Source organism: Ursus arctos, unplaced genomic scaffold (genome assembly GCF_023065955.2).
Source record: "Ursus arctos isolate Adak ecotype North America unplaced genomic scaffold, UrsArc2.0 scaffold_4, whole genome shotgun sequence".
Taxonomy (NCBI): domain Eukaryota; kingdom Metazoa; phylum Chordata; class Mammalia; order Carnivora; family Ursidae; genus Ursus; species Ursus arctos.
The window spans coordinates 38,058,496-38,085,904 of record NW_026623056.1 but is presented as its reverse complement, the minus strand read 5'-3'; the positions used below and the strand labels follow the sequence as shown (position 1 = coordinate 38,085,904).

General features: G+C 46.7%; 1 protein-coding gene across 2 annotated transcripts in view; it reads right to left on the bottom strand.

Annotated features, from left to right (window-relative positions):
- DRD3 (dopamine receptor D3) overlaps nucleotides 1–26,672 on the bottom strand; it is a 32,772-nt gene extending 6,100 nt beyond the window's left edge. For both annotated transcript variants that reach the window (XM_026500285.3, XM_026500295.3), the window contains exons 1-3: nucleotides 26,403–26,672; nucleotides 16,217–16,329; nucleotides 7,010–7,152 (exon numbers count right to left, since the gene is read on the bottom strand). In XM_026500285.3, coding sequence (XP_026356070.2) covers nucleotides 7,010–7,152; nucleotides 16,217–16,329; nucleotides 26,403–26,672 — 526 coding nt within the window. The remainder of the gene's footprint in view (nucleotides 1–7,009; nucleotides 7,153–16,216; nucleotides 16,330–26,402) is intronic.
- Between the last annotated feature and the right edge of the window lie 737 nt (nucleotides 26,673–27,409).

The following is a 27,409-nucleotide window of genomic DNA, read 5'->3' as shown; positions in this document are numbered from 1 at the left end:
ACCCTGAGGGGAGGAGGTCCACTTCATCCTTGTGTTGCTCACAGTTCCCTTAAAAAGAAAATTATGCAGTGATTACATGCCAGACGCTGCTCTACACTGGGCTGCAAACACGTCTGCCCTTGAAGGGCTCAGTCTAGACAGACAGGCTATCTTCCTGAATGCTGCGTTAAGTGTCACAGAGGAATGTGGCCTGGAAGCTGGAGAAGCATCAGACTTAACAGGCCAGAGGCTCCTGGGAGCGAGGCAGCCCCCACAAAAGGGCCTGCTGGTGTGGAGGCATTAAAGGGTTGTTGAAGGCAAAGAGAGGAAGGCTTCTTTGTTGAGAATGCCGGGTCTCCAGTTTGAATCTGAGGTGCAGGGCTGGTGGTGGTGGCTGAATGCAGGCAATTCTGTTTTTTAGGGAATCTCAGGACTGGACAGGGTAGGATGGGGAGAGGGCTGTTAAGGATACTGCCACTGTGGACAATGTGAAATGAGGAGCACCTTTGTCCCTGCTTTATGACCTGAAATGCACCTGTCGCTACACTTTAGAGTCCCTGTGGTTTTGCCTTTTTTGCTAGCAGATGTTGAAACTCCTTTCTTCCCAGAATAGGGCCTGTAACCTGCCTCATCTAGAAGAGAAAAGGGAAGAAAGCTGATATCTTCCAGATGGTGTGCCAAGGACTTTATACACATCATCTTACCTAATCATTGTGGCAACGTTATGCGGCACGGGAGCCATTACTGACTCTATTCTCAAGTGAGCAGACTAAGGCTCAGAGAGGTTCAGTAAGTGGCCCAGCATCCCATAGCTTGAAAGAGGCAGAGCCTGGATATGTTTCTCCAGTTACTGTGACCTTACAACCAATGTTCTTTCTGTGATTTTGACTCGCCTCCCTCTACCACTTTGACTAACCCCCCTCTACCACTGGGAATGGCAAATTTACACTTTGCCCAGCGCTGTCAGCAACGGCTGTTGGCACACCCAACCAATCTTCATAAAGGGCAGGAGATTCTCAACAACCCCAAATCTGGCCTCAGGAGATACAGCCACAGGTGTGAGCTAGCGGGGAGAGGGCGGCAGCCAGCCATATGGGCCCCTCACTGGAGGTAGACAGAGGCCAGGCCTGGGGTGTGAGACCCAGGTCTGCCATTTACTACCTGTGAACCTGGGCACATTCAAGCCTCAGCTTCATTATCTGAAAAGAAGGATAAAAATAAGGTCTCGTGTAGTGGTTGTGAGACTAACTGAGGATAAGCGGTAGCTATTATTATCACTATTTATTCTTTACTATTATTATTTATTATATACCTCCTCTGAGCTGTTTGAACTTAAAAGGCACGGTATCATTTGGAATGGAAACCTGTAGAGAGTTACAAAGAACAGTACCTCTGGGGGAGGGAGAGGAGCAACAGCTAATAGTTAAAAAGAAAAAAAAGCGTACTCCGTTCTCAGCAAGGCATTATAATGACACGAGGGTCTTTAGGAGCTGCTCCCAAAGTTTTTGATTGTCTTGGGAGGAGGGTAAAATTCAGGTAAAATTAATGTCTTCTCACCAAGTCTGCGTCAGCCTCCTTTAGGAGATGGCTTATAAAACTTCGAGCAGTGGTCACCAGGTGGGCATTCTCTGGTGTTCTGGGGGAGATGGGGTTGGAGGTAGGTTAGGGTGGCAGCTGCTGCTCTTTCTGCATCTATAAGGAGTCATGCAGGCAGTGATCGGCCCTCTTCCTGAAATCAGCTCCCCTGTTGTCAGCATCTGACCACGATTTAGACGCCTCCTGTGAGGAGCTGTCTGAGCACGTTTTGCTGGTGAGAAGGGGGCCAGGACGGTGGCAGGGAGAGATACCCGCTGTTCATCTGGTTACCTCTGCTGGTGTGCGAGGTACACCCCCGTCTTCCTCCAGATACACCTTCTGCCCTTCTCTCCTCTCCTCTGGGTCCTGGGAAGCTGACCTCTAGATCTTATATATTAACTCTGACTTTTTTTTTCAAGTTTTTATTTAAATTCCAGTTAGTTAAGGTCCAGTGTAATATTAGCTTCAGGTGTAGAGTTTAGTGACTCATCACTGACATACGACACTGACATACGACACCCAGTGCTCATCCCGACAAGGGCGCTCCTTCATACCCAAGGGTATTAACTCCTACTCTTAAAAAGCCAGGAGCAGAAGTGGGTATAATATGCTTCTACTCATGTAAAAAGTAGCTACACCCACACATGCACACATACTTGTTTCAAGCATTATCTCTAAGATTATCAGTGTTTGCTTCCAGGGACGGTCACGGGGCAGCTCGCGATCTATGGTAGAAGGGAGACCTGCATTTATGTGTGTCTAGATAACCCCTTATACCTTATGTTTTACGGGCAAGTCTTTATTTTTCCTTTAAAATATGGAAAGTGTACACCCAAGAAAGAGCGAAGAGAGAACACAGAGCTATTCCAGAATTGCTGGCCACGAAGGCCCTCCGTGTACCATCACTGAGCCTGTGCAGTCATCCCTGCCTTCCTCTCTTATCCGAGTAAACTGCTGCCCATTCTTAGATTGAGCTCTGTGGCCTCTCCCACAATTTCTCCAGGCCGCGAAGTCCTGCGAGGACTGTCAGCGGGTAAAGTGGCACTGGAGGCTGGTGGCCAGTGAGTGAGGCCCTGTCCTGGATCCCACTGGGCTTGGTCTGGGTATGTGTCCTATTGGTGGGGCAGGAGTTCCAGAAGCTTCTTTCTGCTGTGTCCCAGATGAGGTGGTGAGGGTAGTGAGCACCCCCCCGCCAGGAGATGAGCTGCCTTGTCTTGACTATTTAACCAGAACAGTCCTGTGCTATTAGTACAGTAGTTACTGGATGAATACATGAAGGACGAATACTTGAGGGAAGTGGACAAATGAGCATTTTACATAAGCACATAAGCAGTCACTGGCTGGAAGATAATGGGGGAAACCAGGGGTTTATGCCTCATTCTCTGATATCGAGGATGTTTACCCCAACTAATTTCAACACTTAAGGAAGAAAAGATGATAAGAAGAACTCATCCACTTATTCATTCAACAAAAGTTTATGGAGTACTTAGTCTGTTCCAGGCACCATGCTGGGTGACAAAAACACTAAATAGCTCCGTAAAGGGTTGGAAGAGGCTTTTGTGGGCTAGCCTGGGAACTTGAGTCCCACAGTGATATGAAGGGTAAGACCAAAAGCAGGTTGACTTGACAGGTTCATGAACTAAAACTCATGGAAGGATTTATCTTCCCCTTGTTTGCGAAGACAGGAGAGCCTGATGCATCCGGATTTAGGATGAGCCTGTTATTCTTTTAACGATGTGTTTCTCGACCAGGCTTCCACCAGCTCCGGTGTTCTGAAAGCCAGGTGAGGGATTCTGTTGCTCACATCTAGATAGTACTCCTCCATTTCCTTGTTTCAAAGGAAAACTTAGACTATTAGTCTTGTATCTGTGAAATGAAAGGATTGGGCTGCCCATTCAGGGATTCTTGAGTTTCCTCTAGTACCAATACTCCATGCTGTCAATGAGGGGGTATTTAGCTAGACTGCTGGGCCCCAGCTGGCAGCTGGGGCAACACTGATCAGCCAGGTCCCCCAACCTTGGAACTCTCTGTGACCCAAGGTCCTGCCTTATGTGCATATCCAGAAATGCATGTTGCCCTTTTCTCGGACAATAAGAACAATGCCGAGATGAAGGAAACTGAAGTTCAACTTTTTTTCTGCCTTATGTTGTCTGGCAGCCCACAATCCCACATGGCAGCTCATTTCATTAAAAAGAACTCTGCCAGAAAGTTCCCCTGTGTGGCACTGCTTAGTGAAAATCCATCCACTTCCGCTATCAGGTGTCACTGGTGGTATCCTGCCCTTTTCTCCTCTGTTTTTCTCAGGGTGAGTACAAACAAATGGCTGAGTGAAGTCATTTATATTGGGCTTTCGAATGAACTTGGGAGCTTCCTTATAGATGGAAGAGGTGCTAGAGGAACCCACATCCATCAAGATAATGAAGCTGTACTGTGAAGGTCAGACCGAGGCAGAGAAGGACGACTGGGCTTCCTTGCCTCGAGTTCTGCTCACTAATTCCCTGAACTGTGTCCTAGGATGAGGGGACTGATCTCTATAACCACCAGCAGAACTACTGCTGCTCAGATTTTCTTTGGAGTGGGTGCATAGTTCAATTTTGATGCACAGAAGCCTTTTCTAACACACGGCGATAACAACAATAGCAGTAGCTGATATTCACGGGCCTTTATAATGGACCTGAGACTTGGATGCTAAGACTATAGTCTTATTAATAAACTTAAAAGTAAGAGAGAGAGGGGCACCTGGCTGGCTCAGTCAGAAGAACATGATCTTGGGGTGGTGAGTTCGAGCCCCACGTTGGATGTAGAGATTACTGCAGTCAATCAATCAATCAATCAATCAATCAATGACTTAAAAAAAGTTGCAACAGAATAAATCATGTACATCTTTAAAGTAAGAGACAGACTGAAAGAGATGAGAGAGCAACCAGAGTGTACACGCTGAGCCACGGGCAGTTTTTGCCTTCTCAATTCTATATTTGAAAATGTTTTTGGAGAGACAGTTTTCTGAGTTTTGTTTCTGGAATAATAATGATCTCACTGGTGGCAACAACACTGCAATTAGCTCATCATTCATCTGCACTTTGATGTTGACATTAACTGGGAACTCTGTCTAATGTCAGATTTTGAGACTGTTTTTAACTGTTACTAGGGTGTGTGTGTGCTTGTGTCTGTGAGAATGAGTAGAACAGCCCCCACCAACCTCCCAGAATGAATATGAAGAGCCACGAGGCAGACTGAATGTTGGTGGGGGTTTGCTGCCGGCCACGGGCCAGCAGTGCCTTGGTCTCCCGGGGTAGTGAGTTCCCATACTGCAGATTCCAACTTAGAATAATGTATTTTTGTATAGAAACTAAGATTTAGGGGCGCCTGGGTGGCGTAGTCGTTAAGCGTCTGCCTTCGGCTCAGGGCGTGATCCCGGCATTCCGGGATCGAGCCCCACATTGGGCTCCTCCGCTGGGAGCCTGCTTCTTCCTCTCCCACTCCCCCTGCTTGTGTTCCCTCTCTCGCTGGCTGTCTCTATCTCTGTCCAATAAATAAATAAAATCTTAAAAAAAAAAAAAAGAGAAACTAAGATTTAGAACATGGCTTAGTTAACAGACGGACCCAAAGAGCATATTTAACACTCATCAAAAATAGTATTTTAACGCCAGGCAGCCTCTTAGAGTTGTGTTAGGGAATGTTGCTTTGGGGGGAGTATGTGTGTGTCCATGACCATGTTTGTGTATATAAAGTATCGTTCAGTGAAAACAACAAAGTAACTAAGGGTAATGAGTAATGCAAACATGCTAGTAATATCATATTTTAGGAACACCCTGAGTTAACTAGGCAAATATTCGTTGGATGACTCAGCTACTTAACCCTCAATGTAGCAGACAAAGAAACCCGACCTTGAGCGTGTGGTGTGTGTTTGGCGGGTCTACATATGTTATTCCAATTTAATCCTCACTTAATCATAAAAAAGCTCTATGAAGCAAGTACAGTGGAATTATATCATATGTAGTGTCAGATTCTAAAGTCGGTGATTAAAGTGAACATTACCTAGAGCTGAAATTTGCTTGGAAAAATCTCCTGAAGCACATACAAAGATACACATGGTTTTATTACAGCCCCAAAGAGTAGTAAGTAAAGATGTAGGATACATACATTATTATGTCACGTATCATAAAGAGTTCAAACACAACATGCAGCTTCAGAAATGAAGTTGACGGGCTTATGTGTAGGTGGGGCCATATAAAAAAATAAATGCTGGAAAGTTTCCAACTAAATATATAGACCCAGTCTATATATTTAAATTTGCTCAAGTGTATGCTTCAGTGTATTATTATCCTAAATTTGTCAATAAGAAAACTTAGAAAAGTCAAGTAGCTTGTTCAAGGAGCACGGCTGGTAAGTCGCAGAGCTGAAGTTTGAAGGTAGGTTTTTTTCACTCCAGAGCCTCTATCTGTCTTCCTAAATGTGTTTTGACTTTTATATCATTGGCCAGCAAAGGACTCTTTGATGACTATTCATAAGTTAGGATTTGCCTGTTTTTATATGCAGTATGCTATGTATAATATCTGCATACATATAAATACACAGCTATGTGACTTGTACACATACACCAGCAACTAATGAACTTGGAAGATAGTAGGAATTAAACAAATCCAGGTGAACACTAGAACATGACTCATTTAGTTCTCAGCAAATGCTCAGTGTTTATTGTCAATACCTGTAACTTTATTATATGTGCTAGTAGTTTTCATTCAATGCCTGAAATGTATATGGAACAGCCCAAGAAGGCAGTGATCCATACGAGGTGTAAATCTGGATCAGTGTCTTATGTCTAAAAACCAAACATCTCAGATATTCACATTGTTAATGAATCCATATGTCCATCCATCCATCCAACCATCCGTCCATCCGTCCATCCATCCATCCATCCGTCCAATAGACGATGCACCATGTGCCAACCATCACGGCCAGAATTTTTGTATATTAAGATATAAGAAATATACTCTCCAATAACTTAGGGATCTATACTAGCTCCCAAATGCCAGAAATGGTTTTTGTTTAGTATAAAATCAGAAATATAGATCCCATTTGAGGGCTTTTATAGTATTATTTGCACTGTAAGTCCATTATGAACTGTCATCTTTTCATTAGCAAATCTCACCTGAATTATTAATTTAGCTTAATTTTTTAACTGGCACATCGCTTCCCATGAATACAATGACATTTCTTTCAAAATAAAGGTAGGCCAGACTTTTCACTAACTGGGAAGAACTTCATGCACCAGTAATTGATGAGGTTCCGCTTTGACCTTGAATCAAAACCCAAAGCTTTGCAGTCTATGGCATCCTTATTTGATTCTGAAGTATGCTGATCAGGGTCAGAAATTTCCAGTCTAAGCACCACTCAGAGCCACTCATGCGTGCCGTGAATCACATGGGTGTCGTCAGAGGGCCATCATCGTTACCTGTGGTGTTGAAGCCGAAGAGGAGAGGGCAGGACACGGCAAAGGCCAGTACCCAGACGGCTGTGATCATGAGGGCCACGCGCCGACAGGAGCTCTGTCCTGTGCCATGCTGGTAGTGAACTGGCATGACCACCGCGGTGTACCTGCGAAAGGAAGGGGAGACGGATGGGTATGAAGCGAAGGGATGGGGGAATGGTTCCAATAGTGGACAGAGGTTCCTAGAGAACTAATCTAGGTGATACATGTGGCAGGAAAAAAGAGTTTGGTTGGAGAAAGAGAGAAAAGGTATTTGAGTGAAAATGTAGAAAGGTTGAGCTGAGAGAGATGAAGAACTCCCTGAGCAGGGAAAGGGTGAAAAAACAAAATTAGTAAAGCCACAACCTGGGCCGCTGGCGGGCTTCTCAGCCAGTGGTGGTTGAGGCCCAGCGTGCCTGAAACTTGTACTCGCATACCCGAACCCCCAAGAGTCTGGGTGCTGGCCTGTGTGCCTTTACTCTCTCCCACAGTTTTTCAGATAATGATAGAACTGTGCCCAAAGAGGATGTTTACCCCTGCTTGTATCCTAATATAAATTCTAACCCTCCTGGTGACAACTATTCCAAGTGGTGGAGATTATTTTATTTTATTTTATTTTATTTTATTTATTTACTTATTTTTTTAAGATTTTATTTATTTATGTGACGGAGAGACAGCCAGCGAGAGAGGGAACACAGCAGGGGAGTGGGAGAGGAAGAAGCAGGCTCCCAGCGGAGGAGCCCAACATGGGACTCGATCCTGGAGCGCCACGATCATGCCCTGAGCCGAAGGTCAAGTGGCAGAGATTTTAAAAATAGAGATGAGTAATATCTAGTGAAGGCTTATTTCCAAATCCAGTTTTCATGCTCTCTTCGTCCATTCAGGCTTCTGTATCAAAAACAGCAGAGACTTGGTGGCTTAAACACAAACGTTTACTTCTCACAGTTTAGAAGCTGCGAGGTCCAAGACCAAGGCCCTGGCAGATTCGGTGTCTCGTGAGGGTCTGCTTCCTCGATCATAGATGGCTACTTTCTCACGGTGCCCTCACGGGGCAGAAGGGGTGAAGGAACTCCCCAGGGTCTCCTTTCTAAGGGCACTGATCTCATTCACGAGCGCTTCACCCTCATGCCCTCGTCATCACCCGAAGGTCCCACCTCCTAATACCATCACTTTGGAGGGTAGGATTTCAACATACGAATTGGGGGAGCCACAAACATTTTGTCTATAGCACATGCTCTTGCACGGTCAACGCACAGTTGTGTTATGGGACATTGTCTTTTCTGTGGCAACTCCTCTCACGCATTGCCAGCCACCGAGCAGAAAGATAGCCGGTCCTGTACATTTACTTATGATGTCTTCCCCATTTACCCATGCATCTCTTTCCTACCGGCTGCTCTCCGTGATGGCCACGGCCTCCTGGCTGGTCCCGGATGCCAGGCTCCAAAAGTAGGTATCATCATGTCCTTTCCATCCTGGACCCCCCAGCTGGAAACTGCTTGAGAAAGGCAGATTCTAAGATGGCCTCCAAGTTGCTTGCCCTGTACTATCCCCCACACTGAATGGAGGCTGAACTTGAGAATACCACGTGATGGTACTGCTGTGATTAGATTACTAATCAATAGACTGAATTAATCAAAAGGGGGATTATCCTGGGTGGGCCTGGTTTAACCAGGAACTGGGCAAGTTCAATAATGAGGCAACTGCATGCCTCATGGCCGCAGAGACATAGCTCCCGTACGATTTGTTACTTGATAAATCATGTTGTAGCCTTGGTATTCCTCAGAGGTCCTTCACCACACAAGTAGTAAGAAGCTGTTGATTGCTTGCCTCGTGCATCCCGAAAGCCTTCCACCTAAGAGGACAATTCGAATCCTAGCCAAGCTCAAGGAATCTAGTGTGTATAGCTGTGTCTACACAGGCTCAAGCTTTCTTTGTCTTCTCCGTGTCCGGGGAAGCTAGAGGCCAGATTCAGAGCAGGCTCCTCCTCAGCTCCTCTTGTGTCCCTCAAGGCTTGGCGCTGAGGAAGGGAAGCACAGACCCTGGGCTGGAGCGGGTGGGGCACACACGCCTGCCTAAAGCATCACCTCTTGTGCATCTGGCCCTCAAGTTCATATGTTAGCATTCGTATTCCCACAAGGGCAGCTTCAGAATCAGCTCTGAGCGCCGAGATGGAGGCCGACTCTGCAAGACTTGGCCTTGGTACCATGACGTGTGACGTGGCTTCTTTCTCAAGAGCGAGAAATAGAGATCTTTAATAAGGTCAGATTAAGATCCCATCACCCACCCCAACGGAGGCCCGTGAGACCTCAGTTCCCCTCTTCTGATGCACGTATGTTATAAATCCTCTCTTGAGTCGCTAACTTGGTGATCAAGGAGCAGGCGAGTAGCACCTGGTGTTCCTCTAGGCTTGTCACTCTCCTCAGGACTTCGGACTCTGCTGGGGCAGTGGGCTGGGGCTTTGAGTCAAGGATGTCTGGCCCCTCCCAGTGATACCTGAGGCACCTTGGAAGAGAGGCTGAGCCTGGAACCCACAGGGCTATGGCGACCAAACAGCTGTTGGGAGATGGGGAGGAAAGGTATGACCCACTTCCTTCTCTCCAGACCTAGCGTTGTGCCCCAGCCTTCGATTTACATAATGTCCTTTGGTGAGAAAGAGCCTGACCGCCCCATACATTCCGCCGCGTCCTGCTGAAAGCTGAGAACTGGCTCTCCAGGGGAAAACAGTCCTGATTGGTACCATTTGTCGATTTTCATGGTATAAATACTCCCACCATTGCCCATTTCAAGCTACAAGCACGCCGCTGAGCCCGTCGTTCTAGGTCCGCTTTACTGTTCATCACCTCCTCCCACGCTCCTGTTAACTCAGTACGTGTAAGCACCGCGGGCTGCACTTGACAGAGCAGGAATTGGAGACAGAGCGAGGTTACGTGATGAACCCAAGGTCCCGCAGCTGGTGGTGGAAGAGCCAGGTCTCCCACCTCCAAGGCCAGTGTCTGTCCTGTGTGCCCCACGCCCTCTCCGGGGCACTGTGAAGTCTCTGAGGCCTTGTGGAGACAAGGGCTTCCTCAGGACAGCTGGCATTCAAGGGTGGTGTCTATTTGAGAGCACTTTGGATTCCCAGAATGTTCCCCAATTAGTTCGATTCTATTAATTACGGGGGGGGGGGGGGGCGTCGTCCTGTGAAAATACAGATTTCCAGGCCACGCCTCTGGCTATTCTAATTAGATACTTCCTGAGTGGACCCCAGAAATGTGCGTCTTACAATCCCGCAAATTTGAGAAACTCTGCATTTAGGAAAATTTTGTCAGAAATTCTTGTTAACGTGGGTAAAAAGTGGAAGATGAAACTACATTTACGTTTGATTTTTTTCGTATTGTTTGATTACTGTTACGTTTGATTTTTTTCGTATTGTTTTCTGAACAAGATTAAACTCTTGGAATAAACGAGGCCCCCGAATTCGCCCACCCGCCTGCCCGCCCGCAGGGTTCTACTGCCTGGGAGCCAGCGGCGGGGGTCGGAGACGTAGGTGCCGTTCCCGAACTAGCCAGCGGAGGGCACCCTAATGCAGCGAGAGCTGCCAGCGCGGCCGGGTGAGAAGTTCACCGCTCACCTGCTGGTTCCCCGGGCCCCGTGGGGAGGCAGGGAGGGAAGGCTCGGCCCGGCGGAGTCCCGGAGGCCTGCGGGGACCCTGACTCCTCACCCCGGCAGGCTGCTCCGCCTCTGGTCTCCTCCCGAATGTTCGGCCGCAGGTGACCGGCCGCAGCCAGGGCAGGGCTGGGCGTGGACGCGCGCCGGAGGCTAGCCTGGGGCGTCTGCGGCCGGCCGCTGCGCTCACCGCGCTGTTCCACTCTGCGCGCACCCCTCTCTCTCCCTCGTCTCCTCTCCTGGGAGCTCCTAGTTCGCCGGGTTCCGTCTGGCGTGGCCAGAACACCGGCAGCGTGCAAGGTAGCTAAGTCCGTGGCGGTTGGAAACAGACTGATTAGCGTCTGAATCCCAGTTCTTCCCTTTAGCTGCAATGGCCCTGGGCCAGAGTTTGGCCACCCGGAGACTCAATTTCCTTATCTGTACATTGGGGGTAATGATGCAGCCGGATAGGGCTGTTATGAACGTTAAATAAGATTATCTCTGTGAAGTCTTTTAGCACGACGCCTGGTACCTATTAAGCATTCCAAAAAACGGTGTTATTACTATTGTCATATTATTGTGCTAGCCCGAGGGATCTGTGATTATCCCTATCAGTGTCTGCATGGGTATCTGCCCCTTGTTGCTGGGAACATGAAGAGGAAGATTAAATGTATTTATTTACCAAACAAACAAGTATATAACACTTTCTATAGGCCAGGCAGCTGTTTGAAGTGCTTTACAAATATTAACTCATTTCATCCTTGTAATAACTCAGTTGCTATGATCTCCACTAAACAGTTAAGGGAACCGAGGCCCAGAGTGGTTCACTGACTTGCCAGAAGTCACATTGCTATTAGGTGGTAGAGCCGGGTTTTATAGCCAGGCTGTGGGGGGTTCAGAGCTAGGGGCCCAGGCTGTGGGAGGCGCCCTTGCGTCAGGTCACACGCCATAGAAGAAAGAGGGTGATGGGATTCTTACTCCTGTACCTACCAGTGGTGTGATCTGGGCAAGCTACACGGTCCAGCCTCAGACTCTTCACTGGAAAATGAGCACAATACCCCTATCTTGCTGGGATGCTGTAAGGGTTAGCAAGAATTAAAAGTTCTTAGCTTGGTCATGGTACGTGCTACAGAAATGGTAGCTATTTGATGGTTGCTGCTTTTAGACTCATGCAAGTTCAGATTAGCTCGCAGGAGCCATGGCACTGAAGACATAGGAAATACGCCTTTTTTACTCCAAGGAAACAGCACCAAGAGTGGTGGGCTGCTGGCATGGCCAGGGGCTCGTTCTTGGTGCCCCATCCCTACTTCCACCATGGGGGAGTCAGGGGACTCCGGTTCCAGTCCCAGACCTGTGTCAGAGGCTGTGGGAGCCCCTACAGCATGTGACATTTCTGCACAAATGAGTTAAGCTCTGATGCCCCTTCTGACCCCCAGTTCTGTGACTGGGGGGTTGCAGGCTTGTCTCTCTACTGAGCGTCTCGGGATCCTGGCGGGATGTGACCTCCACCTGAAGCCCTGTCCTAGGCTGGGAGGTGTGTGTGTGGGACTGATGTGGGTGCCCCCGCGGGAAGCTGGCGGTGGGGGAGGAAAGAGCCTGGCCTGGGCGGGAGGGCCTGAGTCTAACTCCCTGCCTGGGTTTAATGAGCCCCAGAGCCCTGTGAGGGCTGCTTTTCACCACCTTTTATTTGGTCAGACAGGGGGCTCAATAAATCTTTAGTTCTGTGGACTCCCCTAGTGGAATTGTTGGAGGATAAAGCTTTTTGCAAATGACTGGAAAGCCCTTTGCAAATATAAAGTGCTTATTTAGATGCAAACTAAAAATCCAAGGTGCCTGTGACTCATCTGGTACCTATTGTGCTGCTGCAAAGACGGGAGGCTTGCCTGTGTGATGGGTGCCATTTGAGAGCCACTTAAAGAACTCCCTGGTGAATGAATTTGGTTGCATTATTCCCGGGCCCCTAGCGGAGGACTCTAATTCTCACCGCTCAGAACGTGTCCTCCTCCTCTGACACTTTCTCAGCCCTCTCCGTGAGCTCGTTCTGACCCAGGATGCTGTGGGAGGGGGCTGGCCCCCTGGGGAGGCAAGGAGCCAAAGGGGTGGGGGTGGGGGGAGTAGGGGCTTGTGCTTTTTAAAGAAGAAAAGGCAGCATTAATTCAGGCATCCCGGGCTATGCCTAAGAATCTAATGACAATAGTATTACTTGCTTTTTTTCAAAACGTCCTTTCCTAGCTCTTACTACCCTGTTACTACATAGCAAGGCTTCACGGCCAAGAAATGCTTGAATCCATTTGGTCAAGTTTGTCAGACTGGCGAGTAGCATTGTGTGCAGACCAAAGGTCTGTGTGAATGATTGCATTTTTAATGAGTTGACCAGCGATTTGGCATCCCATGAACAGAATTTAATGCTGTGCACTGCTCACTGCCCTGAAGGATGGTGGAGACAGCTTTTCCAAGGCCGATTTTCATTCCTGGAACAGAGAAGAGGCTACATCTGAGGTTTGGTGAGGATGGGTTCATGTCGATGTACAAGCCAAGAAGAAAGCATCCTTCTTGACGGGGGTCTAAAGCTTGGCATGTTCCTCAGATTTCAGGTAGTGAGGGCAATGCATTCTGGGGCTTTTCCTCTATGGGACAGAAGCCAATTCAAGGTTTATTCTTGTTGGTTGTGGAAGTGTATGTCAAGCGTGGCTGTGCCCGGTCCAGGGTGCTCTTGTGCAGTTGGAAAGAGGCACCCTCTCCTGGCCAACTCAAGGTTCGCAAAGCTACGCTGGCTGAATCCAGTTCTCAAACGCTTGTGCGGGCACGACCTCACCTGCCAGCTCCACGCGTGTGAATGTGTGTGGGTGGAGTGTGTGGGCACCATCTCAAGCGGGTAGAGTAGGGCTGGGAGCCAGGAGGCAAGGAGGGGGCTGCCCCAGAACCTCTCCTAGTAGCTCTTTATACAGTTCTTGGCTCCCTGCTCCAAGGCTGATCTCACCCACTCGCTCATGTTCTTGCTGAATGTACATAGTTGTACTAGAAACACTGGCTTCCTTCAGGCAAGGACCACTCAGTTCGGGTGATACGCTCTGTTCAACGTCTGTAACAGGCACAGCAGGGAGACGCACAGGTGAAAAGGAGCTAGGACTACTGTACGGGTCTGGGGTGGTCAAGGTGGTGATGAGCAAACCAGAGGCAGTCTGTTTCTTACGTCACTTATATATTTAGGTACTAAGTGTCCAGAAATCACACAAAAGACTTACATGTTCTGAGCAGAGTTCTATTCTCAGAGAGCTAAATATATTATAAAATCCCTAACTATCCCTTCATTTTAAAACAGCTTTATCAAGATATAATTCGCATATCGTACAACTCATTTACTTAAAGTGTACAATTCAGTGTTTTGGGGAGTATTTATAGAATTATGTGACTATCTCCCTTTATTTTTAAACACGTTCTTTAACGGTATAAGTCCCAGTCTTATGGACACGTTCTTTAATTCTCCTTCTCAGTAATAAAAGTCAAAAGACTATCCAGTTGACTGGCTGGTCTGCAGTGGGGGTTAGTCTGCACTAGAAGGTGGGGTTGCAAGTCCATTCTTTGGTTATTGTTCAAGATTCCCATCTCAGCACACAAAAGGGAATTTAGGCTGTTGATAGAGAGGGCACAGCCCTGGGTTGTGCAAACGTCAAACACTGGGAAAGGAGGACCTACTTTAGGACTTCTAGCTAGAGGCAGGCTGGACATGCCTTGAGGTAGTTACAGAGAAAGCACTGTGAGAGTTGAGGGGTGACTGAACCAAGTTGTAGAAAATTTTACAAGGGCTTCGAGGGGCAGGGGGCAGGTGTGGTAGACCTTGAGGCAAGGGAGGAATATGGGGCAACCCAGAAAGAGATGAGATTGAGAAGATGGATGGAGGCCAAAATGCAGAAAACTTTGACTCCTAGGCTGTGAAGGTCATTCTGACATTTATCCTGCAGGCCAAGGAGACACTGATTCTGAGAGTGGCGTGTAGGACCCAGTTAGGAGGCTGTGGCAGAAGTCTGGTGACAGGTCCTAGGGACCTAAAATAAGCAGGCACAGTAAGAAAGGAAAGATGGGGCAAATCTGGGGGGGAAATGGCAAAAAATGGAGTCTATAAGCCTTGGCTACTTCAATGTGGGAGATGAGGAAGAGGAAGGGGACAAAACCTGAGATTATAAGGCAGTGATGTTCCCCATAAGGGATGAGCAAGTCAAGATGGGTTGGTGCTTTGATGGTTTGGCTTTTAATGTTTTGAGGAGCCAATGAGCTATCTAGGTGGTAATATGGTCTGAAACTCAGGGGAGATCTTAAGGGTGTAGCTGGAGATTTGAGGGGGCATAGCGCAAAACCCAAGATTATGAACTTAGAGTCAGAGAGACATGAATTCCAATGCTGGCACTGCTCCATACAAGGCCTGTGACTTTAGGCCAATTCCTTAGTTCCCCTGAGAGCTGGACATGAAGATAACAGTAGCGGCTGAGTTGTGAAGATGGAACGAGCGAGCGCGTGTCAAAGCCTCAGCACAGCGGATAAGTTCTCAGTGATTGCAGACCTTGTTTGGGCTCCCCTGTTCGAGCTAAGGAGAGGGTGGATGGCACTGCTAGGGGGAAGGGCGGAGGAGAGAGAAGAGGTGGACAGTGGAGGGGAGGGAGGCAGGAGGGGACTCAGAGAAGGGAAGGTGGAAGGCTCTTGAGTAGCAAGAGAGGCCTCGGGCTGGAGAGCAAACTCCTTTCCCCAGGGCTCTCTGTGGGCTGGGAAATGTCCAGGGGAGCCATGGGCGAGTCCAAGGCCCAGGCAGGGGAAAGGGGGAAAGAGGTGAGGAAACAAAACAAGAGGGGAAATGAGAAACAGAGGCGCCCATGGCCAGGGCAGCCCGCTCTTCGGGGTGGAACGTCTGCGGATCTGAGTCACAATCACAGAGATCCACTCCAGCAACCGAAAAGCAATTCTAAAGAGACATCATTGTTTACTTGTTTGCCTTAAACTCTATGAAGGCAATAAATAAATAAAGAGATCACAGCCATACTTCCTAAAATTGCCCTTTTCCCCATTCACTTCTCTCCTCTCTCCCTTCCTTGCAAATCCTCCCAAGCTTTTCTCTCTCCTCTCCCTCTTCCTCTTTTCCCTCCTTTCTTCCCCCACATTACCAAAAACAACAAAATAACAGGAAGATTTCCTCCCAACTCTTGTCAGCTCCCCTTCTGTCCTTGTCCATTGGGCCCCCTTTGCTCCCAGTGAGGAATCACAAAAGCCCCGAAAGGATGGTGAAAAGACAAAACCAGAATCCTCTCTAGCGGCCTGGGAGGAAGGAAAGGCTAGGAAACTTATGGGATGATTGCTTATCTTCTGCCGTAGGGGTTTCTTCTCTACTGCAGACCATAGTTAAAAAAAAAGAGAGAGACAGAGAAGAAGATGTCCTCGTGGTTAAGTTCCACTTGGCCGAGACCCCCGTGCCCTCAAATGCAAAGCCTGGGCGCCCGGTATAGCAGGAACAGCTTCCCCACGCTGGTTTCCCACACCACCTGGCTGCCTAGACCTGCCGGCAGGGAAACCCAGCCCTACCTGTCGATGCTGATGGCACAGAGGTTCAGGATGCTGGCGGTACACATCATGACATCCAGGGTGACAAAAACATCGCAGCAAACGCGGCTAAAGTTCCAGACTCCACCCGTCACCTGGGCGGCAGAGACAGGCTGTCAGTGTTTCCCACCCGCGACCCAGTCAGCTCTGCTGTCCTCCCGGGGCTCCCCTGCACATGCGACGTACCCTCCCTGTGGTTGGCACCGTTGTCGCCAAGGGCAGGCAGACACTGGGGGACTGCTGGGCTGCTCAAGATGGTCACCCAAGAAAGGACAAATTTGCGGAATTTCCATTAGAGCTGAAATTCGTCCAGCGTTCTCAAAGTTTCTCAAATGCATCCACAGTGGGGTGCTCATTAAAGATACACCTTTCTGAACGCTTCCCTGGGCCTACTGAGTCAGAATCTCTGAATCTGGAGGGGATGAATTTTCATTTGTAAATACCCCCTCCAGGCCCCCTGCCCCCATGCCCGTACGCCAGGGCCTGAGAATTACAGATCTAGCTCCAACTCAGGGGGCAGCTAGAGCGCCTCGCGGTTAAGTGATAGGCCCACAGACATTCAGCTGGTAGTGGAAGGGCCCGGCTGAGGGACAGTTGTGTGCCCTGTGCCAAAACCGCCTTTCTGAAGCCCTCCGCACAGTGAAGAGCTCACTTATACCCAGGGAATAGCAGAGGACACGTTTTTCATGAAACTTACCTCTAAAATGAAAATCTATCTGGCTTCTGGTTTTAAACTGGGAAGCATTCTGGAACGGTATCTGTAAGAACCTATGTGAAATGAGTCTGTGCCAGCCTGCCTGCCTTGGGCACCCTGGTTTCAGTCACCAGGAGGTGGGGGGAAAGGTGGGTGCAGGGGATTGGAAAGGGGCGCAGGTGCTCTCTACCACTCACAGCACCAAGGAGGACTGTCCCGACCTCACGCATTTACATGTGGGTTCCAAGCTCTGAAGCTTCCTTCCGCTAATGCTTACCGAGCCTCAGGAATTGAAGTAATTTAATTTAGATTCTAGCACATTTCTATTTTATTTTAAAATTTTTTACATAACCTAATCAAACCAGAGAGATGTGTCGGGGAGATTGTCACTTTCAGAGTGTCCATAGACTCCATCCTTGGGTCCCGAGGCTGTAGGGCATTTGCCAGCTTTCTGTGTGTGGGGCCCATGGTTTCAAGGAGAGACCGTGAAGCTCAGTGCCCCTGCGGCAGCTGGGTGCGCGTGATATCCCTGCTGGGCAGGCCCAATGGCTGCTTAAGAGGAAGGGGAGTGAAAAACAGGTACAGTAGCCTCTAACGTAGCTTCTCAAGGGAAAAACAGATGTGGTCCAAATGGGCGATCGCGTAGAGATGGTGGTGTGGCTCCGGTTTGTTTTTGTCCCCCAAGATTCTTGCTACCTGGCCGGGTCCCTTTCCTACTCATTCCTGACTTACTCCACTGAAGAAAGGTTTGGAAAGCCTCTCTTCCCTAATCACTTCTTTCCCCTTCGATTTGTTTCTTTTCGGCATCCGATTTTATCCCTGTGTTTGGTCATCTCCAGGCTCTATTTTGAGAAACCCTGACCAAAGATATTTTGTCTAAAAGCAACAATGCAAAGTTCAAACTAGTGAAGAAGTCATTGTTTTTGTCCATTAGGTTGTGGATTTAATTTCTTTTAGTTCAACCATTTGGCTTTATAGAAATAAGGCCTAATATGAATTTATAGGAATTCTGGGGATGAGAAACTCATAAAAAGGGAGCTGTACTGTCATAAAAGCACACTGATTTAAGGAAACCAGGACGGTTTTCTCGGTACAGAGGATAGTTGTATGCTGCAAAACCCTCTTGCAGAAGCTTTGAATTTTGTATATTAAATCCCATTTTGTTTGTTTGTTTGTTTATTTATTTTAAAGATTTTATTTATTTATTTGTGTGTGAGAGAGAGAGCACCAGCAGAAGGAGCGGCAGGCAGAGGGAGAAGCAGACTCCCTGCTGAGCAGGGAGCCCGACACTGGACTCGGTCCCAGGACCCTGGGATCATGACCTGAGCCGAAGGCAGCTGCTTAACTGACTGAGCCACCCGGGCGCCCCTTAAATCTCATTTTAACATATGTCTGCTATGCAATATGCATCTTAAATTGGGTAAAACCCACTTTTTGTTTTGTAAAACTGTGAATGCCTGTGTCTGTGAGCTGGGGTGAAAATGTAGGGGAGAGAGGATAGTTACAACAACAGCAAACTCCAGTGCTTGCTGGCTGTTTATTTGCTCATTCATTCATTCATTCATTCATAAAGTAAGTAGTTGTGAAGACCCTAATAGTTCATAGAAGGAGGATTTGTTATGTGTTTTAAGAGGTTTTAAGAATGTACTTTGGGCCCTGTCCTTGAAGAACTTATATGATAACTGAGGAGCAAGGCATTCTTAAATAAAACAGCCAGAGATCATCATGAGATCCTAACATTGTTAATTCAATCTAACGTTTATTGAGAACTTGCTTTACATGGGTCACTGGCCCACATGACCCATTTCGGGAATTTCTACAGCTTTGAAACTTCAGATTCTGAAAACTGAATTTGTTTTTTACTGTCCGTGCTCTTAAAGCTCTTTGGGGACAAATTATACACTTATTTGATAGGAACGTAGAGGACTGTTACTTAATTCTACAGGAGCAGGGACTTTGACGTGCTTGCAGCTGCATTCCCGGCTCCTAGAGCTGGGCCCAGCACGCAAATACATTCTGGAAGAGTGAATGGTCTCTGATGTACTCTGTATTAATACTGATAGCTAACATTTATTGAATGCTTACTAAGTCTTGATGTTCTGCAAAGCACTTCACATACCTGGCCTCTATTGTTGCTTATAATCCTATGAGAGGTGGCTACTGTTTTCACAGCAGAGAAAGGGACAAAAACTGGGAAGGGTCAGCACCCCACCCAGGGTGGCCCAGCCAGCAGAGGCAGACAGCGCATAGGAATGTAGGTCACCGCCTGCCCTGCTCTAGGGGTGCATCAAGTCGGGAGGGGCAGGTGTTGGAAAAGGATGGGAATGGACGGACACAAGGGGAAGGGAGGAAACCATGTGCTCATCAAGGATTTTTGTGTGACAAACGGCATCACTTCTCTTCCAGGAAATAAAGCACGCTCTCTCTGATCGCCTCTATCACAGGGTTCCAAAAATAGTGCAAAAGACTGGGGTGGCTGCTGGCCTCGGGGTCTAGTGAAAGCACATATCCAGCAGTTTTTTGGTACCCTGGTTCTTAAGCCCCTCACGACCAAAGCCCTTCAAGCTGTCCCCCTGGCTTCTCATGTGCCCCCCCCCCCCCTTTCTGGCTGTCCTCTTCTCCTGTCTGTAATTCTGCCATCAAAATCCCCATTCTCCTTGATCTCAGCTAAGTGTCAAAAACAAAACAGTCTGGTCAGCGGATTGGAGTAACTCCCACTGCGGGGTGTCACTTAGCCTTCCCTGGCCCTTACTCCTTAATATAAGTCTCTAACTGGTGGGATGTATAATGAAAATACTTATTTTATTTTTTTACTGGAGTCCACATCAAGTCAATATGAGTAAGCAATCAATACAGCTGCAAAGGGCCATGCCCAGGCCTAACTAACTCTCACAGTTGTCTCATAGTAACCCGATGAGATAAATATTATTTCTAATTTATCAGTAAAGAAATGGAGACCGAGAATGGTTGTGTGATTTGCCCAAGGACACAGAGCTAGTAAAAGACGCTGGAATTTCAAACCCTTAATATTAACGATTACTCTATTTTGCCTCTCACAGGTTAGCACCTTGCCGTACCCCTCCTGGGAGGCATACAAGTCCACTCCATTCTACCATTGTAGGAGGGAGGGCAGCTGGCACTGGCCCGTCCATCCACCACACAGCCCGTACTTATTGAGGGCCTGACACTTTGCTTGGGCGAGTATACTGAAATGAGTGAAACCCGTTTTTGTCCCCAGGGCCTCAGCATACAGTGAGCACATTAGAGGGACGCATATGTGAGTGGGTGTGGGTGAACTGAGGGCCCAGGAGAGAGACACCAAGAAATAACTATGATACGATGGGAAAAGGGCTGATGGTAAGGTAAGGACAAAGTGTGGGGGAGCATAAAAGGGAAAGGGAGTTTTGAAATTAGAGCAAAACCAAAAAAAGCAAAACCAAAATCTGATGGATTTAAGGCTCTTTAGAGACATGATTCTACCTTTCTCCTAAATTCTAATGAATAACTCACTATAGGATTCTGCAGCAGCCAGGTGGTGTTACTCTCACTTGCTAGGAATGTAACTAACTCCCGTTGGCAATGCAGAAGGTGGGCGTAAGCAAGAAAGTGTCTTCAGGTGCTGCAGGTGGCTATTGATTTCCAACACACCCAGCCTAAGGCAGCATTTCCCAAATTTACTGATTATAAGGCAGCATTTCCCAAATCACCTGAGGCTCTCGTTAAACAAAATGATTCTCAGGCCCCACTCAGAATAATAAGTCCCTGCAGTGATTCTCTACTGCCTGGGAGGTTTGGGAAATGCTGGTCCGGGGAAATGGGGGTCGAGGTAGGGGGCACGACATTGTCTTCAGAAATGGTCGGGGCTCCTTGACCATTCTGTGTCCCATGGATCCCATGGGACATGGGATAAAATACATGTTCCATGTATTTTAATATACATGCTTCTGTAATAACACATTCAATAACAAAGCCTGGTGGCAGGTCCAATATTCCTGTAATTTCTAAGTACTTGTGAGCGTAAATGGTATTTCAAGGTGTCCACAACAACTGTAATGCTATTTGAAAACATAAAAATCTAAGATTTCTATTGGGGACACTAAGGATTTCTTCTGTTGTGGGTTGATGCCTACATTCATAATTGAAGAAAATGCTAAGTTTTCGTCTAGTGAAAATAAAGAAGTAATTTTATTTACATCCAAGTTGATGGACTCCCCTAAGAATTCCTGCTCTAAGGGATGGATTTTTAGTTGTTTGGGGAGATATCCAAGGTGCAAGAATGGAATTACTTCTCTAGCCTCTGCATTCCATTTTTGTTTGCCACCATTTGGAATCTTTTTAGGGTGCAGGGGTATTGCTGTGAGACAAGACAGGGGATCCAATTATCTGAATCCCAATTTCTTCATCTGTGAAATGGGGGGCAGTTTACAGATTAGTGGTTCCCGAATGTCAGTTTGTAGCAGGTGGCCAGCTGCCTGCACAAATTACCCAAGGTAGGAGTGAAGCTGGTGCAGGGGGGCTGGTACAGTTACTGCAGACATCCAGGGCCACCCCTGGAAGTTCTGGTTTGGTAGATCTGGGGTAGACCCAATAATCTGTGTTTTGAACAAGCAGCTCTCTATAAAAAAGATTTAGCTCAGAACTGCTCAAAGTTTAGATGCCTGAGAGTCATGGAAGAACCCATTGAAAATGCAGACTCTCCTTTATTTTTATAATCAACGTCATTACAAGGGTCAAAGATTCCTCTGTTTCAAAACAGTCATGCTCTTTCCCATCATCACTATGTGACCTTGATCACTGTCTGTGGTGGGTTTCCCTGCCTGAACCATGTCCCTCCCCCACTCTTTTTTGCTTGGTGTATATTACTCAATTCTCATGTCTTTTTTTCCTGTCCACACTGGGACCCAAGCAGTCTGAGTTAGTATTCTAAAGGTTCCTCTGGCTGCTTATGTTGCCTTTCTACCCTGATATAAGTGCATTAAACTTCACAAAAGGTGCTTAACCGAGTGGAACAAAATGGGATGTTTGTGCTTGGAGAGGGAGCTCCACACGGACTGCAGCTTCTAAAGCAGGAAATTAAAAACTTGAGAGGGAATCAGAGATAGAACTATTTGTTATGGCACAGAAAAGAGTTTTCAAGAAAATGCTGCAAACTGAATGAAAGAGACAGCCAGGCCAGAGCCCTCTGAAATATAACCTACTCTGAGATCACCTGCATGATTTTTATCCTCAACTTCTCTGCTAGGGTTGAAGACAAAGAAAACTGAAGAAGATCGTTGACTAGCCCCTGTTTGTCCCCCTGCCCAAGCCCAGGCTCCTCTGTGCCTTAATGATGAGGCCGGTGCCGTGCAAGCCACTGTGGGGTGTACGTGCTGGCTGTCCTCTGCCTTCGTTCCAATAGTCCTTGGATTCCCCTGGGAGTGCATGAAATTCCTAAGCAGAACTTTGATGTGTGCCATGGAAGGACATCATCTCTGCTCAACCGATGCTTCTTTCCAGTGACTGGTTCAGAGAAAATCATGTGCCTGGAGCCAGTCCAATCAAAGTACACCTTAACACTTCTACTGGAAATTCTGGGGCACAGATTTTTCCTCTTGGTGTGAATGGTGTGGTGTACACATGTGAGGCCTATAGCCTACCCTATGCTGTGGATAAGGCCAATACATAGAAGAGAGCTGAGAGAACTGGAGAGAAAAGGAGCTGGAGCTCTGTTCAAACTGTGCCTGCAGCCCACCCTACTATAGGACTTTTAAAGTTCCTGGTGTGGAAGGAAAAGTGCATTCTGTTTATTGCTTAAGTCAATTGGAATTAAGTTTTCTTTTACTTACTACTAAAAGTGTCTTCACCGAGATATTTATAGTTCACACTTTTTAGTTATCAAAGCACTTTCTCAATTGATGACAGTTGAGCTTAACATCAAGCCTATGAGATAGGAACAGTATACTTGTCACCCCCATTTTAGTCACTTGATTCCAGGTCTTCTGACTCCCAGTTCTGAGTCTTTCTCATTGCATAACCCTGTGAAGGAATGAGCTTCATCCCGGTGAATTCCAGAAGCACAATGTTCTGTGACATTTTATTTGCCTATCTCACAACAATTCCTTATACTGCATCTTCTTTTTAAATAAAACCCACATCTTCACTTTCTTTTCTATCCTCCCCTGTATCCTTCCCTTATGATCCAATTTTGGCTAATTACACTTAAATAAAGTCCCTTAGGAGATGCTTTGAGGCACTCCAGGGAAAGGGCTGTTTTCTCTCTTTCTCTGCTGTCCCCACCCATCCTATTTTGGAATACGGGCAAGATGCTGAGGGCCATGGCAGCCATCCTGTGAGCAGCAGTAGGAAATAAGCCAGTTTGCCAAGGATGGAAGAGATTGGTCCTTGATGACACCATGGGGCAGCTGAATCAACACCAATAATCCCCTTCCTCCAGAATTCTGGTCGTGTGAGAAAAGTAACTCCTATTTTTTTAAGCCACAGTGAGTAAAGTTTTCCAATATTTACAGCATACATACTGGCGCCTGGCAAAATTAGGCAATTTTCTTTTGAAGGAAGGTATTTAGCCAGTATGAGCCAATATTTCCTTCAAAGAAGATAGATGTATTCAAATCAAAGCACAGGAAGCTGTGAATTTGGCCACCACACGGTGTTCTTCTCATTTCTGTGCTGTCCTCTTGGGGGCCCTTAAGCCTACAGCAGTCTCTATGCTATGGTCAACACTGCATCCTTTCCTCTTTCCAAGGGAGCCCTTACGTATAATTATGTAATTACTAGACCAGTTACTCAAACTGTCCCACCATTAGGACAAGTTAGTGAGAATAATGCTTTGCTCTTCTCTCTGAGACACATGGACTTACATATTCACAGTCCCTTTAAGGGCTCAAAGTACTCTTTTCTCTCATTGAAATATCCTGTCTGCTTCTGAGGTCCACAGAAAGCAGGCAGGTATTTAAGATGAAGAAAAGTATATACTGAGGTGGGTTAGGGAGACCCTGTCCTTTCGATTATAACCTTCTAATATCTTAACTGGTTTTCTCTTAATTATGGCTGCTTTGAGTCATGTTCTTTTATTGAGACCCTTAGTGGACTGTTGGCAAAAGTGGTACAGAAATATTAAGTTGCATTGACTAGAGCTTTAAAGCAAGTAGGGAAGACCAAAAAGAAGTCCCAAAGCCCATTTCCCAGTGGGGAGATGTCTCCCGAATCTTCTTTATATGATTGTAGACTTATTTGACCATGCTCTTGATTACTGAACACTTGCACCAAATAACCTGTTGGACATAATGCCTATTGGTTTTTATGAGGGGGAAACCAAGAGCTTCACCAGAGCTCATCTCATAGGGGAGACCTCATAGATGCGACCTGCAGAAAGTCCAGTAAGCCTTTGGCAAGATGTCATGCTGGCTCTCTGTGGGCTCAGTTGCTCTTCTATGCTCAGCAGAAGGGGGTCATCATCAATTTTGGCAGTGTGGCTAGCAGGGGATGCCATGGATGTCTAGTGTGGAAAAATCACAATGTCAATATCCTACACCAGTATCTACAGAGATTTTCCAATATGGTCTATCCAGAGTCCTGGAAACAACCCCAAATGGACAGTTGAGGAGGGATCTTGAGTGGCTTTGTTACAGATACCAGCAGACTGGTTTTATCTCAGAGGCAATTAAATGAAAATGTTTATTAGAGTGAAGGTTCTCATCCTATATTTCTTTCTGACATTCAGCCTTCTGAAAGACTTAAGAATCCTTGTAATGTGTAGGGGTGGACAGAAACACTTTGAGGTGCGGGATGGGTGGTGTTATGAATCATTAACTAATTCATACGGGTTTGTAGCACTTTAAATCTGCCTTACTCTTGAGCAGAAATATCATATGTGTCTAACTCCTTTTCAGTCTCATTATTATTGAATGTAAAAAAAATAAACAGTTCATTGAAACAATAGACGTGACTGCAGATGGTATAAGCAGGAATTGCCCATCTAATGCATACATTTCAGAAAAGATCATTTAATCATTCATATAGCAAATATTTATTTAGCACATATTATGTGCCAGGTAGTGTGTTTGGACTACAGGGAAAAAAAAAAAAAAGAACAAAGACATAACTTCTGACTTCAAGGTTGTCTCAGTCAGTTTGGGTTGACAGAAAAGTCAAGATAATTACAAGATCTTTTGCCATAAGGATTATCCTAACTGGGAAAAATTAATGCTTGTTTTTTTTTCTCCAACTCTTCCCTTAGTTTAGCCTTTACATCTATCCCAATCAGCCTAGATGTTTCTCTGCTTTTCCTTTCCTTTTCTATTTTCTTGATTTCTTTCCTTTATGTTTCCCCTTTGAGAGCGTAAGTCTAATTTTAGTTCCCAGTTATTCTTTAATAGGGGTATCAGCCTAGGCAGTCTATGTTTGAGGTTTTTGCTCTCCTGTGATATGTCATACTTAATTAACTGTCACCTTCACTATTAATATTAACTGAGATATTAATTTGATGAATTTTAATTTCTCTTAATCATAGCATCATTTGGATCCTTCACTGGATACCTCTTGAAAATGATACATGATATACAATGCAGGAGAGACGTATTAATAGTACATTAGAGTGTTTTTAAAAAAACTCTTTAGTAATTGCATGTTTTCCTGGGAAGAATATCTGTTTCTTGAACAGGTGTAGGCACCCTGATTCCTTTGTTAGCAAATGGATGTTTTGTCTTGATCACCTCCTGACTCTGTTTTGCACTTTCAAATGAAAATACTTTCAAATTTAAGAAATGTTTCTCTCCAGAAGAATTCTCCAGGGCCTGCTGCATTATCTGACTGGCGAGGGCTCTCTACTATTAATGGAGGCATCAAAAATATAAATGTGAAACTTTGGTCTGTTTGGTAGCAGAGTCTGTAGAGAGCTGGTACCCAGGAGAAAAGAGCTGAGTCCAAGGGTAACTAAACTATCAAAAGAAGTCTGATCTATTTGCAGACTGTTTTTTTTTCTCTTTTCCTCTTATTCATTAAAGAAATTTTTTTTTTTGGTTTTTCTATGATTCCTTCTGCATCGCCCTCCACCCTCACTGTTGTCCTGCATCCTTCTAGCACATTCCCACACCTCTAGATACATTGAAACACCGATGAAGATGCCCACGGACTGCCTCCCTCCACCCCCCACATCTTTGAGACACGATTGGCACAGAGATGATACCTGATGCATTTTTAGGATGAGTTGCATCACTCAAGCCCAGTCATCTGGATGCTGGAGACCCAGGAACACAATCATTCCTGGCTCCTTGGTTCTGATGTGGGTGAGTGATGTCAGATAATGGCTGCTCTCAGGGCTTCAGTTCCCTCAGGAAAGGGAGAATGACAGGAGCTCTCCTTCCTTTCTAGTCCCAGATCGTGGCAGGGAGCATTTTGAGCTCAGAAGGCCAGGAACTCAGGGAAGACAAAGACAAGTACGGTCACACAGGTAGCCTGCAGCTGGGGCTCACTCACCTCCAGGTACACCACCCAGGGCATCACCAAGGTGGCCACCAGCAGGTCTGCCACAGCCAGGCTCACCACCAGGTAGTTGGTGGTGGTCTGCAAAGCCCGTTCCTTCAGCACTGCCACACACACCAGACCATTGCCGAAGACGATGGCCAGGATGAGCGCACAGTAGGAGAGTGCGTAGTAGGTGTGTGGGTGGGCCCGGCTGGCGCCTGTGGAGTTCTCCGCCCCACAGGTGGAGTTGATCTGGCCACTCAGCAGGCTCAGAGGCGCCATAGCCCAGAGGGAGAAGAGTGACCCCAGTGGGTTTCCTGGGAGGAAATAGAAAACAATGTTGGTAAAACTGGACTCTTCTGAGCTTGGCTGCTTGGGTACATTTTTATGTATTGCTTCAACAAATATTTATTGAGCATTTCCTATATGCTTGGTACTGTTCTAAGCACTGGAAATACAGCAATGAGCAAAAGGGATACACATTCCTGCTCTCGTGTTGGAGCCCACTGGGGGAAGAGAATACAGTAAGAAATAAGATAAATAAAGGATGTAGTATGTTTGATAATGATATGCATTTTGGAGAACAATAAATCAGAGAAGGGGTAAGGAGATGGGGAGGATTATGTGTGTGTGCATAGGGTGTCTGAGGGCAATTTTTATTCCGGGTAATCAGGAGGCATTTGTGGAGAAGGTGATAACTGAGTCAAAACCTGGAGGACATGAGGAAGTCAACCATGCAGATATCTGCAGGAAGAGTGGTCCAAGCAGGAGGGATAGCAGGTACAAAGGCAGGACAGGCTGGTGTGCGGAAGGCAGCAGGGAGACCAGAGTTGTTGGACCCAAGTGAGGCAGGTACAGAGTGGAAGGGTGTGATATCGAGAGGCTGTGCAGGACCATTGAAAGAGCAGTGCTTGGACTCTGAGTGAGATGGAGAGCTGTTGCAGGATTAGAATCCCAGGTCTGCCACTTCCTACTGGTGGGCCTTGGGCATGTTACTGCATCTCTCTGAGCTCTATTTT